Source organism: Malus sylvestris, chromosome 4 (genome assembly GCF_916048215.2).
Source record: "Malus sylvestris chromosome 4, drMalSylv7.2, whole genome shotgun sequence".
In the NCBI taxonomy this organism is placed as follows: Eukaryota; Viridiplantae; Streptophyta; class Magnoliopsida; order Rosales; family Rosaceae; genus Malus; species Malus sylvestris.
In genome coordinates this window covers 18,570,304-18,585,742 of record NC_062263.1, presented here as the reverse complement: position 1 = coordinate 18,585,742, position 15,439 = coordinate 18,570,304, and the positions used below count along the sequence as shown (strand labels likewise).

The 15,439-nt window shown below is 36.5% G+C and overlaps 2 protein-coding genes across 3 annotated transcripts; both read right to left on the bottom strand.

Moving 5' to 3' along the window:
* Positions 1-557: 557 nt before the first annotated feature.
* LOC126618830 (two-component response regulator-like APRR7) lies at positions 558-5,936 on the bottom strand. Of its 2 annotated transcripts, none has more exons than XM_050287016.1 (10): positions 5,523-5,936; positions 4,498-5,119; positions 3,894-4,055; positions 3,639-3,772; positions 3,163-3,321; positions 2,661-2,832; positions 2,265-2,489; positions 2,039-2,186; positions 1,125-1,932; positions 558-883 (listed from the first exon to the last, which is right to left on the bottom strand). In XM_050287016.1, exons 2-10 carry the CDS (start codon positions 4,826-4,828, stop codon positions 776-778), a joined length of 2,247 nt encoding a protein of 748 aa, XP_050142973.1. In that variant the 5' UTR covers positions 4,829-5,119; positions 5,523-5,936; the 3' UTR covers positions 558-775. The 2 variants fall into 2 exon arrangements, with proteins under 2 accessions (XP_050142973.1, XP_050142972.1); XM_050287015.1 differs by having other exon boundaries at positions 2,039-2,489; positions 4,498-4,839; positions 4,968-5,119; positions 5,523-5,934.
* Positions 5,937-8,366: 2,430 nt separating this feature from the next.
* On the bottom strand, positions 8,367-10,093 carry LOC126618840 (adenylate kinase 1, chloroplastic-like). Its single transcript, XM_050287032.1, has 4 exons — positions 9,713-10,093; positions 9,477-9,617; positions 8,984-9,256; positions 8,367-8,826 (listed from the first exon to the last, which is right to left on the bottom strand). Exons 1-4 carry the CDS (start codon positions 10,025-10,027, stop codon positions 8,683-8,685), a joined length of 873 nt encoding a protein of 290 aa, XP_050142989.1. The 5' UTR covers positions 10,028-10,093; the 3' UTR covers positions 8,367-8,682.
* Between the last annotated feature and the right edge of the window lie 5,346 nt (positions 10,094-15,439).

The following is a 15,439-nucleotide window of genomic DNA, read 5'->3' as shown; positions in this document are numbered from 1 at the left end:
CCCAGATCTTTACTCCTCCATATGTGTCAAACTGCCTGAATTTTTAAGAAAGGGAAGTGGCAGAAAGTCACTCCATTTTTATACACTTCTTCGCTTAACTTTGTCGATTCTTTGTTGATTTGTTCAATCTGCTGATTAAAAAGGAAACAAGGGAGCACGTGCACAAGGTGAAAAGAAGAGTGCAGAAATCACTGGTTTGCGAGTAATCTCATAATTCTCCTTCTGACGTTTTATCAATTCCAATTTTAACATATTGGTTTCCATTGATTCATGCAATCTGTTTATGTATATACCTTGGTAAAGAAATAACGCTTTTCTTTTAACTACTCTACTTTACGATGAGGGAAATTCAAACTCAGATTCAACATGGCGGGCAAACCGCCTTGGCCAACCCGCCTGCGGTAGAGAGAGCAACCTAACCTCAAGTGAAATATTGGCCGGCTCTCGAGCCTCGGCCTAATGCCGAGAAGCCAATAGTCTAGAGAAGGCATTGAAGACATTTTATTCTTTAACACGAAATAAAAGGACACTGATGGCATAAAGCCGATGGCCTCCTGTTTAAAGAAGCAATTTGAAATCCACATTAATCGACTGCAGCTTCAAGGTGTGGTCTTGTCTGGAATTCTCACGTCCTACACCTCCAAATCTGTCTACACGAATATTTACGTAGCACCTTGCTCATAAGAGTTGCAAGAAAATATACATATGCATTTAACTGATAACAGCTCACAAGTAATCACCAAGTTTCAAACCTATGTTACCGGAAGTGCCCGAGTTAGCCATCTGTTGTCCTGCTCGTGTTCTCGCTCATTGTATGCCGCACAAACTGTCCTCGAATTCGAGGTCGTTGATCTGCCAGTTTCTTTCTGTTTTGATACCGAACCTGAAAAACCACCAACCGAAAATCAGATTCAACAGGCTGTCTATATTTTCTCTTATTTTCAGAATTCGGCAACCTTCTAAAGGAAATCAAACATGCAATGCAAGAAAGGGCACATTTACCAGATTGAAGTTAAATCATTTAATATAAATGTTGCATGTACAGGAGGAACGTGCAAATTTTTCATAAGCACTTATTAAGATCTATTATTAGGATGTAAAGTTGCAAACTGAATGTTAGTTACCTTTTTTCGGAAGCATCTCTCTTTTCTTTTCTGACGGAACTTGGTCAAGGCAGCTTCTCTCTGCTTGAACATGTTTTCATCTACTCTATTTCCACTCTGGTTTCCGCTACCGTCACCACTTCCACTTTTCCCAGCAACTCCATAATCACTTTCTAGCTTTGTACCTCCAACATTATGTCCACCGCTGCCTCCGTTTTGCCCATTGCTCCCATGGTTACTACCCGAACCACTCCCATTGATGCTATAATTTCCAGGGTTACCTTCAACAGGCCCAGTTAGGGCATTCGATGATCCACAATGTGGGGCAGCTGCAGCCAATTTCTTCAAAGATAAATCATTATTGTCACGCAGCTGTGGCTCTTGCATATTGTGGACAACATGGTGATGGACCCGATGCTGATCATAATCATGATGGCGGTTCTGGATTTGGTGTTGCTTCTGGGTGTCTCTTGATTGAACCCGTACTGTTGTTTCCACATTGCTAGAATTATCTTTTATAACATGTTCGGTAGCACTCTTAAGGTCCTTCACAGGATGGAAAGCAGATGATGGATGCAAAAGTTGGACTGTGGATGCTGCTTCTGACTTGTTTGCAACTTGAGATTTCGGAAGGGCATTATTAGTAGTGGATCCCATATCATTGATATTGCTGCCTCCTTTCAAGCATTGATTGGGAGGGTTATCTCTTGAATGAGATCGAATGCCGCGAAAGAATTCCTTTTTCGTAACTTCTCCACTATTATCATGTGGAGAGTTGCTTCCAACATGCCCAGAAGGACCCTTGTTAGCATTTGAGGCTGTGTTATACCTGCACAGGAAGTAATATGCTAAAGGAAAATATAGAAAGTTCACGTGAACGTAGATTCAAACTTCCACAGATAATAATAACTTCTAGGTCCTCATGGTCCTAATACCTTGAAAAGGCTGAAGAGTCTGACCGTCTCAAGACATTGCGGTCATCTTGTACTGTTGTCTCGGTGCCTTTAACTCCTCTAAGCCTTTTCAAACTGAGCTCCACGGATGAAATTTCATGAACATTACTATGCGCCTTATTGTTAACGTCTAAGGCGTAATAATGTCTGTTAGAAGCTTCAAATTGTGTGTTGTCCATCTGGGAATCAGTGGGATTAGTTACAACACCTGTTATTGTAGCACCATCATACTTTAGCATGCTGGAAGGACTCTCACGATTCAAGTTCAGCTTTCCCTTATCAATTTTCTCGTCAAGTTTACCGGAACCTGTCTCAAGCAGATTATTCTGTCTTGCTCCTGCTAGTTTTGTTGAAAAATCATTACACTGCCCATGCTGTAATTCTTCAATATTGGTCAGGCCTGTCTCCAGATCTTTTCCCATTGCAAAGTTGTCTGAAAATAGAAAATACAGCCTAATCATGAAGAAAGTAAAACAAGTACATATGCACGTACATACACTTAGGCACGCCGAGTGGATACACATCAATATATAACGAAATTGCATAATAACATTTGAATTTAGCACACGCGGAACCACACAGGTTCAAATAATTCCAGGAATACCATTTTGTTCCTTTTGTTGCTGGCACTCCCTTGTTGCAGCTGCAGGAACCAATTTGTTACCAAGTGATTCAGCATTTGAGTGAACTACTTGGGCACAAGTACTATCAGGATGGGGCCATGAATACGCATGTTGCGGACTGTCAACTTCTACAGCTCTTTTTGTCCAAGAACTCTACAAAATGAAACACACTGACACAGTGAGACTGCTGCGTACATATCTATGAGTCCAGGTCATTCTTTGAATTTACTGTTTAATCTTTCTTTAAGGAGATGATCATAAAATTGATACTGAGATTGTGCAACAAAAAAATGTATTAATGTAGCCCCTTTAACTTGTCCACACACCCCCCCCCCCCCCCCCAAAAAAAAAAAAAAAGAACTTGTATCCCAAGCGTTATATCCTTAGGCATATCTGCAAATTTGTGGATTGTCCTTAATGTCTGCAACACTCTTTTAATAGGTATGTACCATTAAGATATTTAGTATCCAATAACTAACATACCTGAGTGCCACTCCCATTGTCACTACCATCTCCAACATTCAAATCAGTATCTTCCTCATCCTTGCTTCCGCTATTGTTCTCAGACTTTTCAACACTTTTTGATCTTATAGACCTTTGGGTTTGATTGCCACTTTCACTTCCCGTTCCACTACCACTAGACTGAAAAAACAAAGTTTAGATACTAGTCGTACAAAAAAAGTAAGGGACATAATATAAACTGCAATGTGAAACAACCATAACCATTTAGCAAACATATTAAATATCATCATATAATTATGAAGCTTTTCTCATTAACATTAGTGCTGCTCAATGCCAATCTGAAGAGAAAATATTACTTTCTTTAAATTTTAGGAGAAATTTATATATCAGGTAGGGGAGGTGGAAAAATAAATGCAAAAAAATCAAGAAATGAACAGAATTATACACACTTGTGGGCAGACATTCAAATACCAAAACAAAAAGTCTTAAGGACTCACACTATGGCATCTCCTCCAAATGTGCTGCCAGAGGTTCTTAAGCTCATTCTTTCGAATAGGCTTCACTAAAAAGTCAACAGCACCCTTTGACAAACACTTAAAGACGAGGCCCATTGAATCATGAGATGACATCACTGCATACACATATCAACAGAAGGCATAATCAAACGTCTGCTTTCTAAGCTGCATCAAACCTCATAACGGAGATCACTGCTCAATACAGTTAATGAGATGGTCAAGGGGAAAAGAACTTACTGATCACAGGAACATTTTTCCGTGTCTTATGGCTCATAATCTTGCTTAAAAGGCTAACGCCTGATACGCACGGCATGACTACCTCAGTTAAGACTAGATCAACATGATTAGTCAAATCTTCAAGAATCTTCCATGCTTGCACTCCATTTGCTACTGGAATCACTGAAATTATGAAGATTTAAGTATCACATCCTCAGATTAAAAAAAATAAAATATATAAAGAAGATGTGATTAATGCACAAAGTAGTATTGTCTGCTGACAATGACAGTGTACGAGATTGTGTTAAATTGGAAGCGATATATCATGTATTTGCAATGACAAATGATTCTACTAACAACATTGATTTCAAATGCACCAATATACACATTTATGCTATTCAGTAACCAAAAACATATAATAGCATATCCGATGATAGCCTCCGCATTATTTGTGAAGAAAAAACAAAGGCTCATACATGCGAACCCTGAGAAGTCAAGTTAACAAGAAAATCAACAACCCCCATAAAGTTGATAATGCATCCGTTCAATCTTTCCATAAACAGCAGTTCCTAGACATTGTCATGCATAATGAAGCATTAGGACTCTCGGAAGTCCAGTTACTAACCTTCATAACTGCAATTGCGAAGCAGTGCGGTGACAACATGGCGAGTAGAATCATCATATTCCACCAGCAAAACTTTAAGAGATCTTACATGTAGAAACCTCTCCCAGCAAACCGTCGACCCTTGAGGCTGTTGAGTAACAGTCTGGGCTTGAACAGCCCCTCCTAGCCGACCTTTTACATCTCCAGCTCTTCCATTACTTTTCGACTCATCTTCCTCGACTAACCTCCTTTCCTCATCCTCCACTCCATTGTTACCCCTCTCCCCCTCGCCCTCCCATGAGCGGTGGTTTAGTTCCGACAGTTGTCTGTCCTCGTCACTATTAACATTCATCAGGACACTCCCTGTCAGTCACACAAAACACTAGCAGTAAACACGGCCCAAGTTCAGAACGAAAAAAATATCTTCTTGAATCCGGAAAAAGAATAGCGGACAGCGCTGATTTCAAAAATAAACATCTGCAATTACAGACCCTTGTAAATCTAACACAAAGTGTGTTGACCGATTACAGAGTGATGCCGACAGCAAATCCATAACCGAATATATACACAATGGATGCGAAACAAACGCCAAACGTTGTTAGCTGCCTAAAAACGGCTTGAAACCCAACAAATTGCTTTCACCCTGTAAGACCAGAACATCATATCAGTCAAAAAATCCACCACAAAACAGTATCAACATGATTTGTTCTTAAAGAAAACATACACTTCTTCAGAAACGACAATTACCAGTATGAAATTTAAAAAAAAAAAATCTCAATAAAGAGAAAATTTGCTACTCCAAGAACTTGCAACTGTATAATTATCAGATTAATCAACAAATATTCCAAATATGCATAAAATCAATAGAAAATTCTGATTTTAGATTACTAAACATTTAAATTAACAATTCTTCAATGACTAAAAATAATAAATTAACTTGGAAGAACTTCCAATCAACTAATACAAAGTAGCTAAAAAACAATAAATAAATAAGTAAACAAACGGAGAATTATAAGATCAAAGAAGCAAAACATGGCAGAAATCACCTGCAAAGCTTCATTAATCGCCATAAGTGACCTAGATCCGAACTCAAATTACCAAGAAAATCATTGTAACTAAAACTTAATAACAACGTCAGAGAATAATCCTGAAAATCTAAGTTTGGATCTCCAAAAATGTCTTAGTTCGGATATTTTTCAGATTTTGTGTTTCCGACAACCTTGACCGGACCAAGAAACGTAAGACTGTGTAAACAGTTACAGAGAGAGAGAGAGATCCTTTCGTCAGGGAAAGAGAAGAGAGAGAAGACAGAGGAGAGAGAGCGGAGAGAGAGAAGAGGAAAACATAGAGCTCCGAGATGAGCTGAAGGACTGCTGACGTGGACAAAACAAGGGCTGGAGATGCAGTAGAGTAGAACGTTCGAGAACGCCACGCCGGAAGGAAGATATTTCCAGCTTGGCGGAAATTGGGGCCGAGGGGATGCTGCGGTGGACGAAATCTAAAGCAGTGAGCGCAAGGACTCGCTTGGCGGGTATGAAGATATCTGGGATCGGATGTCTGACACGTGTGTGTACTGGATGATGGCGAGTACAGGGGCGGGGAAACGTCGTTATCGCTGGGACCGCCTACTTTTGGTTTCGGGTCAATTATTTGTAAGTTGACAAAAATATCCCCCCACCCAAACCCAAAGTGCTTTCATGTGTCAATTTTTGGGTCTGAATTTTAGCAGGTCATATGAGTAAATATGTCCTAAAATATCCTAAATTAGGGTCTGCAACTTGAAAGGATTGCATGATGAATAATACATTTTTTCATTTTAGGAATAGACTTATTTTCTCACTTACAAATAACGTTTTTTTATTGTAGAAATTTCATTTTCACAAAGAAAAAAGTCATCCGAATTGTAGATATTTCCACGTGGCGTGTTTTTATTAGTGAGTGGCAACATGTTAAAATTAGTGATGAAAATACTAATTTACTCTCAATTCTAACAGTTGTATAAAAGAAATTAGATGGTAGAAGGTCAATTGGCTAATTTCAAAAAGTTTAAATTCTTAATTTACTAAAAAAAAGTTCATGGTTGAAATATTATCCTGGTTAATTTTGAAATTTGTAATAATACTGTCTTGTTAACAATGGTGGGTAGGCCCCTCATGAAATATATCATTGTATACTTTTGGATAAATGACAAGCCCTACCCATTGACTAGTGCACCTTGATAGGCAACAGGCTCCATAGTGCTTTACCTTTTAATAGAAATACATTTTTATAGAAATACATTTTTATAGAAATACATTTTTAGCAAACCCCACGTATCTTCTTGTGGTAGATTTTAGGGGCCTGCTACTGCCTCCCAAATCCCAATCTTATCCAACAATGGAGATTTTTATTATATTTTTATAACAACCGATATTATCTATGGGGAGAGTGTGAGCTTAATTTCGCAATAGACTAGCAATAATGTAGTTCAAATTCGTCTTTGGCGAGAATCGAACTAAGAAACAAGTGAAGCAAAACAACACTAAACCGAAGTATTAAGTGACATCCAACAATGAAACCCAACATAGATAAAAGAAGATGCAAAATTATGTGGACGCAGAAAAAATGTGGCTTCAAAGAGCTTGCTCGTATTCCTGAGGAGATGCTTATTAGCGCCAAAGTAGGTAGTTGCGATTCCATGGATGTACAAAATCCTTCTCCAAAGAGGCCACATAATTGCAGTGCATAAACTAGGAGGAGGAATATTCATAATTTGCGAAAGAGAATTCAGGATTTTGATACACCGGCGGGCCCTAATGGTCTAAAACGAAAAACGTCGAGCGTCTATACTTTAACCTAGAGTTATACCGTTTTACATGGTTTGAATTCGATCGATACCACCACCTTGGAGTTTCTATATGGTTGAGGCGTTTCACAGTCTTCATCGTCCCTAAACCAACCTCAGCGATTGTCGGCAAGGAGGGGTAGAGGTGGGTAGAGCAAACCAGAACTGAAGTTATTGGGTGGATTTGAGATGATAAGCAACACATAAGATTACTGAAAACATAATCATAGTTAGCCCTGATATTTAAACCGAAACTATCTGATCGGTGATCACCGAGGTAGGCAATGGTTTGGCACCGAAACGGACGTTGTGTGAAGAATTTTTAGCTGTAGCCATATAAAGCAAGACTTCCATGGGGTATACAAATAAATCTCAAGTCCTAATACGAGGGAGGGAGCCTGGAAAACATTTGGAATGAGAGGAACAAAGACAACCTAATATCCTAATCTAGTAAAAAGTTTAAAGATTCGCAATGTTCAACAACAACAAAGTGCATGCAGCGAAACTATCAACGTGTCCGCCAGCCATAACCAAAAAAACCACCAAGAATCGAACATGGATCCTCTCTACAATCTGATTTTCCTCTTCAAAGTTTCAGCTGTGATTGAAAGAGACAAAGTATAACCCACTAAATAGTTCAGAAACACAATCATTCATAATGCATAAGAACCCCATAAAGTCTAAGCACTGGGATTATAACTACCATCTAATTGCAAAGCAAGTGTGAAAAGATTTACTTCAAATGTACGGCACATTCTATCTTGAAACCGCTTAAACTTATGCAGTCAAGAGCTGGTATTGTGCCGAGATTCAATATCTGCAACTGATTACTTGATGATTGGCAGAACTAGTGCCAATCAACTCGGCCAGTGCAAGAAAAATCTGGAAACAAACAAGGTTGAACGAAATATCAAGTCGCAGAGGACAAAATGAGCATGTATCATAACATCGGATATCTTAGCATGACTCGTTCATCTGATACTATAACTACAGTACTGTGTGTGTCACTTTTCAAAGGAAAAAAAAAAAAAAGATAAGAACGAAAAATCATAGGAACAGGTTTCAGTTGAGAATCAAAACCAATTATTGAGCCCCACAGGACGCAATTTGCTATATATTAATCAATTATACGCTACAAGAATACAGTATGCTCATTGCTCAGCCTCCTTTACAGGGGCTTATTGCTGCCAAAATTGTAGGTAAATAAATCATCCGCTCAACTAAACAATAGTAATGGAAAGACTCGCTCCCGATGCAATATAACTGAATTCTCTCCATGAAAAAACAACCTTCCAAAAAATTCAAATTATCCAAAACCCTAGTTCGCACCTTATGCGTCAAGAGAATGGCGTGTTCACCTTTTCAAGGTGCAATATAATAAATTATGCAGCAGCAGACTGCTTCTCCTTGTAATCATCAAGATTAAGAACTTCAAGCAACTTGGGCCAAGACTCCGGGATCCCTCCTGGCAAATCAAACTCCAACAGTTTCCCCCGACTACGGTAAAACTCCTCTACAGGCCGACTCTGCGAGAACCATTGAGAATAAAATTGATCAAAGTTGAATAATTGAAGATAACATGGAAATGAACTATTTTCTCTCTTCTGCCCTCATCAACCTTTTGTATTTAAACATGTTACTCAAATATGCCCCTGATCACATGATAGGAAAATAAAGCAATACCTTCTCATTGTACACGTGAATCCGATGTTTAATCACTTCTTCAGTGTCATCTGCTCGAGTAACAAGCTTTGACATACAATGTGCAGGGGGAAGAAGCGGAGCCATGCTAATTGCAGGATGACCATTTGAACCCGTGACATTAATGGATGCCACATTAAAATTTCCACCGCACTGACTACAAGTTCTCCTCCCAAGGCATTTCTCGAGCAGCACATCTTCCCGGAGCCTCAGATTGAGCACCAAGTCAACCTCCGTCACCCCTTCCAATATTTCCTAATACAACATAGTTACACTCAATCAATCCTCAAGCACATTTTCACCAATTCAATACAATGTAGCATTCATAATTCCAAGATATCAGCTTTCAATCAGTCAATTACTCATTTAGATCAATCAAATTCGTTTAATCGGATCGCAGAGAACCCACGTACATTTCTAAATCAAAGATCTTTCATACTACTTTGAATCACATTATTCCAGCGAAAACACTTACAGCTTGTCTAATCGTTCGAGGAAAACCATCGAGAATAAAACCCAGTTCCCCTTTAGCTCCCCCAGCCTCCAATCTCTTCGACAACAAGTTTATTATGATCTCATCAGACACCAACTTCCCCCGGTTCACGATCTCTGATAACTACAACACCATAAAACAATCGAAGACAATCAAAACCCAACAAAATGCAGCTCTGACAGAAAGAAATAAAAAAAGCAATCAGAAGATTAAAAAACCTCTTGAGAGAGGGGGCCGGATGAAGCGAGCTCTTCGCGGACGAGATCTCCGGTGGCGATGTGAGGAACGCCGAGGAGATTCGAGAGCCGGCTGGCGTATGTGCCTTTTCCGACGCCCGGCGAGCCCAGGAAGACCCACTGCACGCTGCGGTCCTTGGGATCCTTGACGGCGAGATTGGACGTGGGCCCCAAGCGCGGGCTGTAAGGCGAGGCGCCGTGAGAGGTGGTCTCAGGGGCGGCGCCTGAGTACAGGCACCGGCTTATGCGGTAGACGGAGGAGAAGGAGGGTTTTGATAGGCGGGTTAGGGCCGCCATTTAAACCGCGAAGTTTGCAGGCGTGAATGGGAGAGAGTGGAAGTTTGTTGGATGTAGGAGAGTGTTTGGTTTTATGCCCGCGCAACCCTAATGAATAATGTCGTTTTTGGGGGGAATTGGCTCGTGCCTGACACGGTGACCCCAAACTTTTAAGGAGTTTTAACGAAAAAGGTTTGGTACTATTCATTCTTAATTATAAGGATATTTTATGTATGAAAAGTCTGTAATAGATCAAACTCTTCTCTTTATTTACTCTTATGCCATTACATGCGGACCACAACGATATTGACATTTCTGTCTGGAAATACATTATGATGTTATTCATCTTATGCTAATTTACAGCTAGTTCTTCAGGCTTCTATCATGTTGTCGATGTTATGCAGCTCTTTTTCTGACAAATTATTTCAATACTGTTCATCGCCTTCTACTAGCTCCGCATCTCTTTCTCTATTTTCTTTCACCTTGTAATATATTTTCGTTGTTTCTTCTTTGAAATTTTGGGACTTCCAATAAGGCTGATGACTGATTCTTGTCTTGTTGTAAATATACATCTCTTCTTCTTCTGCTACTAGTACCATATCATACCTAAAATCTTCAAACTCATTTAAAGCAAACATTTGGATCCCTTTAAATTTTAAAATATCTTTGTATGAAGGAGTCCACCTATGTGAGGAGATAGAGTTTAGTCTAAAGGACTCTTCATTGATCATGGCTATATGTCTAGCTTTCTCCTTATGCATGTGTACATACCAATCTGGAGGACTACTAATAAAACTTATGCAAATTTCTTTCCACCTTTCTAGATAGTCTTCTGCTACTTTAATAAGCTTTTCAGGAAATGATTCTAGTTGAGAAATACGGTTAATAAATATTTTATTGAGATAACCAAACTCTAATAGTAGGGCAAGGGTAACTTCTACCTCATTATGCTTTTTCTGATGCTCATAACTAAAATGCCATGTTTTAAAATCTCTCATGTCAATTCTGGCCACAGCTACGCTAACCTCTGGTTTACAAATACAATTCTCTGTACTATCACAAAGACATGAAGGATACATCTTTGTAATAATATCCATCCCTGGTTTTGGATCAAAGATGGACTGATACAAGGCGCATTGTAATTGTAATTGTAACTCTTTCATGGACTGTGATGCTCTGCTCAGGATCTCATTTTGCATATCTGTTGGCATTATTCTCAGTTTTGCTTTTGAAATTTCTTCTAATAAAATATCGTCTAATATTAAGTCTGAAGATATATTCCTAAGAAAACTTTCATATTTTTCTTGTTTTTCTTTGTCACTCTGAACCTGATGCTGATCATTACTTTGATGTTGCTCCATTTCAACGTCTTCTTCTAAGAGCTCAATCTTAATTTCTTCTATGGGCTCATTAGCCTCTTGTTCTATGGGTTCAATAACCTCTTTTCCTTTATGCTTATGCTGATCAATCTCTAAACCTATTTTTAATTCTCTTTTCAAGGTATCACTTGCCTTTTGCTGCATTCTAAGAGATTGGAGTTCTTGGTTTATTTTGATAAACTTACCAAGTAATGACTCATGGTCCCTAAAAATGGCTTGAAGATTGTGCTCAAGAGAATTAATATGCTGCTGGTTTTGGTGGAAATTAAAATTAAAGCTATCAAACTCTTGTTCCAGGCTCTAATTAATTTTTCATGACCTAACCTCATGCTTGGCTGCTTAATTTGGATATTCCAGAAATTATCTAAGAGAACCTGCTGCCTATCAGAAAGCCCCGGTACCCTTGACCTGTATCTCAGAGTTGGATTTCTGATTCCTTCAACAATATTGCCATTAAAGTTGAACGTGGGTACTGGTGGTGATGCTGGTCTGCTCATGCTATTTTGAAATCCACTGAATGGTGGAGGTTGATGGTGCATCATCATGTCATTGAAAGAAACTCTTCTGCCTTGCGGTCTTGTGCTATTTGCTGATGATGGTCCACGATATTCCATACATGTTCAACAAATTAATCTTGATAAGATATTAGCTAATGTATTGTCATTACCTTTTATATGTTCAAAAATTGGTTTAAAACCATTTCCTGTAATTGAATCAACAACATTAACCCATCTTCTGGCTTCTTGTTTATTAGCATGTATCTTGTTATAATGAGAAACTATATTTTGACAATCTGTTCTAATCGTAAATACTTCATTATGTAAAAATAAAGAAAATGCTTCAAGTGAATTAATTATCCCTAAAATTGCTAAATCTGTTAATGGTAATCTTGAATGTACATCACTAAATTTTCCTGAGGAATATCTACAAACTTGTTTGTCAGACTTTGGAGACTACCTATGCCTTTTCTGGTATAGTATACATGTCTATCCTAATGATGAAGCATCTGTTTCGACTATCTTGTAACTATCATCTAATGGTAATGTTAATGTTAATAGCTTAAGTTTAGTAATTTCTTCTTTTATTTTTTGAACTAATTTAATATCTTCACTATTAAAATATTTTTGTCATGTTTTGCTAGTTTTACTATGTAATACTGCTATTTTTCTTCCTAAATCAGGGATAAAATTTCTTGCATAATTTAGCAATCCTAAAAATGCTTGTAACTGTTTCTTATCTTCTAATTTATCTGGAAATTCTAACACCTTTTTAGCTATATGATCTTGTAATTGGATTGTACCTGACTTAATATACATTCCTAAAAATTCTATATCTTGCTTTTCTAATGCTATTTTATTTTTGCTAATTACAATTCCATTATTGATAAATTCTTGTAATACTATCTCTAAATGCTTCCTATGTTCATTTTTATTTTTACTATGTACTAAAATATCATCTACATAAACACTACAAAAATTATCATATTTCTTGAAAATTTGGTCCATCTTTCTTTGAAAGATCGATGGAGCATTTTTAAGTCCAAATGGCATAACAAGCCACTCAAAATGTCTTTCTGGACAAGTAAAGGCTGTCCACTCAATTGATTCTTATGCTAATCTTATTTGCCAAAAACCTGATTTACAATCAAATTTGCTAAATATTTACTCTCTTGAATTTTGTTTATAAGCTCATCCTTATTTGGTAATTTATAACTATCTTCATATGTATTATCATTTAATCTCTTATAATTATAAACTATTCTAGCCTTACTTTTTTTTAATTCCGAATGTTTCCTTACAATAAATGTTGCTGATCTATGTCTAGACTTAGATGGTCTAATTACTTTTAAATTTAACAACTCTTTTATTTGCTGCTTAAACTCTTGTTTATCTATTAGACTACAAGGCATATCAGCCGTCTTAATGGTTAAATCTGGGTTAATTATATCTAATTTTGCTAGTATTTTATTTTTGCTCCAATGTAACTGTGGGTCTTCTCCTATAATCCTAGTTTGTTCTGCTAATTGTAACAATTCTTCTAAACTCTTTGGTCTGTCTAACTGTAATATTTCTATACAGGTTCCTTCTTCTAAAATCGGGTATTCATGTTCAAAAATGTCTTCATCAAACTCTTCTACGTTATTATGCTCATCATTTTCTTTTGAGTTTTCTAAATGATAACTATCTTGGCCACTAGTCTCTTATATACTTATGTTTTTGTATGCTTCTACAGTATTACTTTGATCAGTTATTGTAATGCCTCTTTTGAAAAATGTTATGTTAGGGTTCATAAATAAAAAACCTTGCAAACTTTTCAAAAAGTTTAATCCTAAAATAAATGGATATGATCCTACTGGTGAGACAAATGTTAATGGTAAATTAAATTGTTGTTTTTCTACTTTAATAAACTCATTATTTATACAATGTGTTAAGTAAACTGGTCTCTCATCAAATTGTGTTATTCTTACTGGTTTTGCTAATTTTTGTCTATATTTTTCTGGTACTAATTCTTCTCTTATGACACTCTTTGTACTTCCTGTATCTATCATATCTATGGTTTGTATCTTATGTTCTTTTGCTAATTCTATTTCGCAATTTATAGTGATTAAGGAACTACTTTTTGGTTTTTCTATACTATGAACAATATTTCCTAATATTTCAGATTCTGCTGAATTAACTTCTAATAACCTATTACTATAACATTTTTCACATAATATTGAGTATGTATTGTAGTATTTATTTGCAACTAATTTATTACACTTATGACATTTTTCTGGCCAACCTAAATTAATATATTTATATTCTTCTTCATGCTGTTCTTCTATGAATACACACATATATTATTCTAGATCACTATTTGTGCTACTTGAATCTTCCGAATCTGAATCTATCATGTTAATACTCTCTATACTATAAATACTCTCATTATCACTTAAATTATCTAAACTGTATATTGACTGAATATCCTCATCTTCTTCTAACTTAAATAACTCCATCAAATGTACTTTTTCTTACGACTGTTTACCTAATTTTGGACATTTAGGTCTAATATGTCCAGCTTCTCCGCATGAATAACATTTACAACTACTCTTATCTTTTGGTGCTTTATATTTCCTAATCCAAGGTCTGCCACTTTTTTTTTCTAAATTGTTTTGGAATATATTTTCTCTTTCTATATGTTCTTGAAGGTCTTATACTGAAATTCTTATGTTGTTTGTAGGGTTTATATGACTTATATTTCTTTTTGTATATTTTCTTATACTTATTTTTCTTATGGCAACCATACTGTTGTGGTAAATCTATATTTTTACAACTCATATAAAATTGTTTCCTGATTTGTCTCTTAGCCTTTATTTGACTACACTCTTGTCTAAGTATATCATATACATGTTGAATCCTAGGTCCTATCGCAATATCATTTTTCTTCGAATGCTTTTGCCATTCATTCCAAATCTTTTCACCTATTGGTCCTTTTATTTTTATCATTTAAGTATCTTATAAATTAATATCACTAATCCTACCTATTCTTCCTAAATATTTAAAGAAATCTGTGGTATACTCAGCTATATACTGTAAATCGCAAATTTGTAATTGTTCTAAATTTCTGATTGCTCTTATTTGTTCTTGTTCACTTCTGCCATCTAACATATTATGATCTAAAAACTCTTGTTTAATCAAAGTAACAAAACCATCAATATTAAAATGTGTTTTAGCTGCCTGATGTTGTTATGAATTTTGAACTTTCCATGACTGGAAATAATAAAAAACTAAACCATCCAAAGTATGTTCAAAGTAATCTAACATGTTTTGTGAATTACTAAAATCTAACATTAATGCTGCATCTACGCAGCCTTTTTCTCATCTCTCAATTGTTCTTTCCCAATCTTGTGGATCTACATTATCTAAATTTAATATATTACCAGCTATATTAATTTGTTCTAACCCTCTCAAATATGGAATCCAATTTTTTCTAGGTTTTATCATACTTTCTTCCATATAGTCTACTTTTGCTTTTTCATTATATTGTTCATTTGTTGGTCTTAAAAATTGTTGAT

What these genes read in the sequence shown, in the direction of transcription:
- LOC126618830 (XM_050287015.1), bottom strand. Translation starts at nt 4,828, where the DNA reads ATGAATGTTAATAGTGACGAGGACAGACAACTGTCGGAACTAAACCAC. An exon ending in ACAATGGGAGTGGCACTCAG is followed by an intron (nt 2,833 to 3,162) that starts GTATGTTAGTTA and finishes TTCATTTTGTAG; the next exon opens with AGTTCTTGGACAAAAAGAGC. An exon ending in GCAACAAAAGGAACAAAATG is followed by an intron (nt 2,490 to 2,660) that starts GTATTCCTGGAA and finishes TTCTATTTTCAG; the next exon opens with ACAACTTTGCAATGGGAAAA.
- LOC126618840 (XM_050287032.1), bottom strand. Translation starts at nt 10,027, where the DNA reads ATGGCGGCCCTAACCCGCCTATCAAAACCCTCCTTCTCCTCCGTCTAC. An exon ending in CCGGCCCCCTCTCTCAAGAG is followed by an intron (nt 9,618 to 9,712) that starts GTTTTTTAATCT and finishes ATGGTGTTGTAG; the next exon opens with TTATCAGAGATCGTGAACCG. An exon ending in TTCACGTGTACAATGAGAAG is followed by an intron (nt 8,827 to 8,983) that starts GTATTGCTTTAT and finishes TGGTTCTCGCAG; the next exon opens with AGTCGGCCTGTAGAGGAGTT.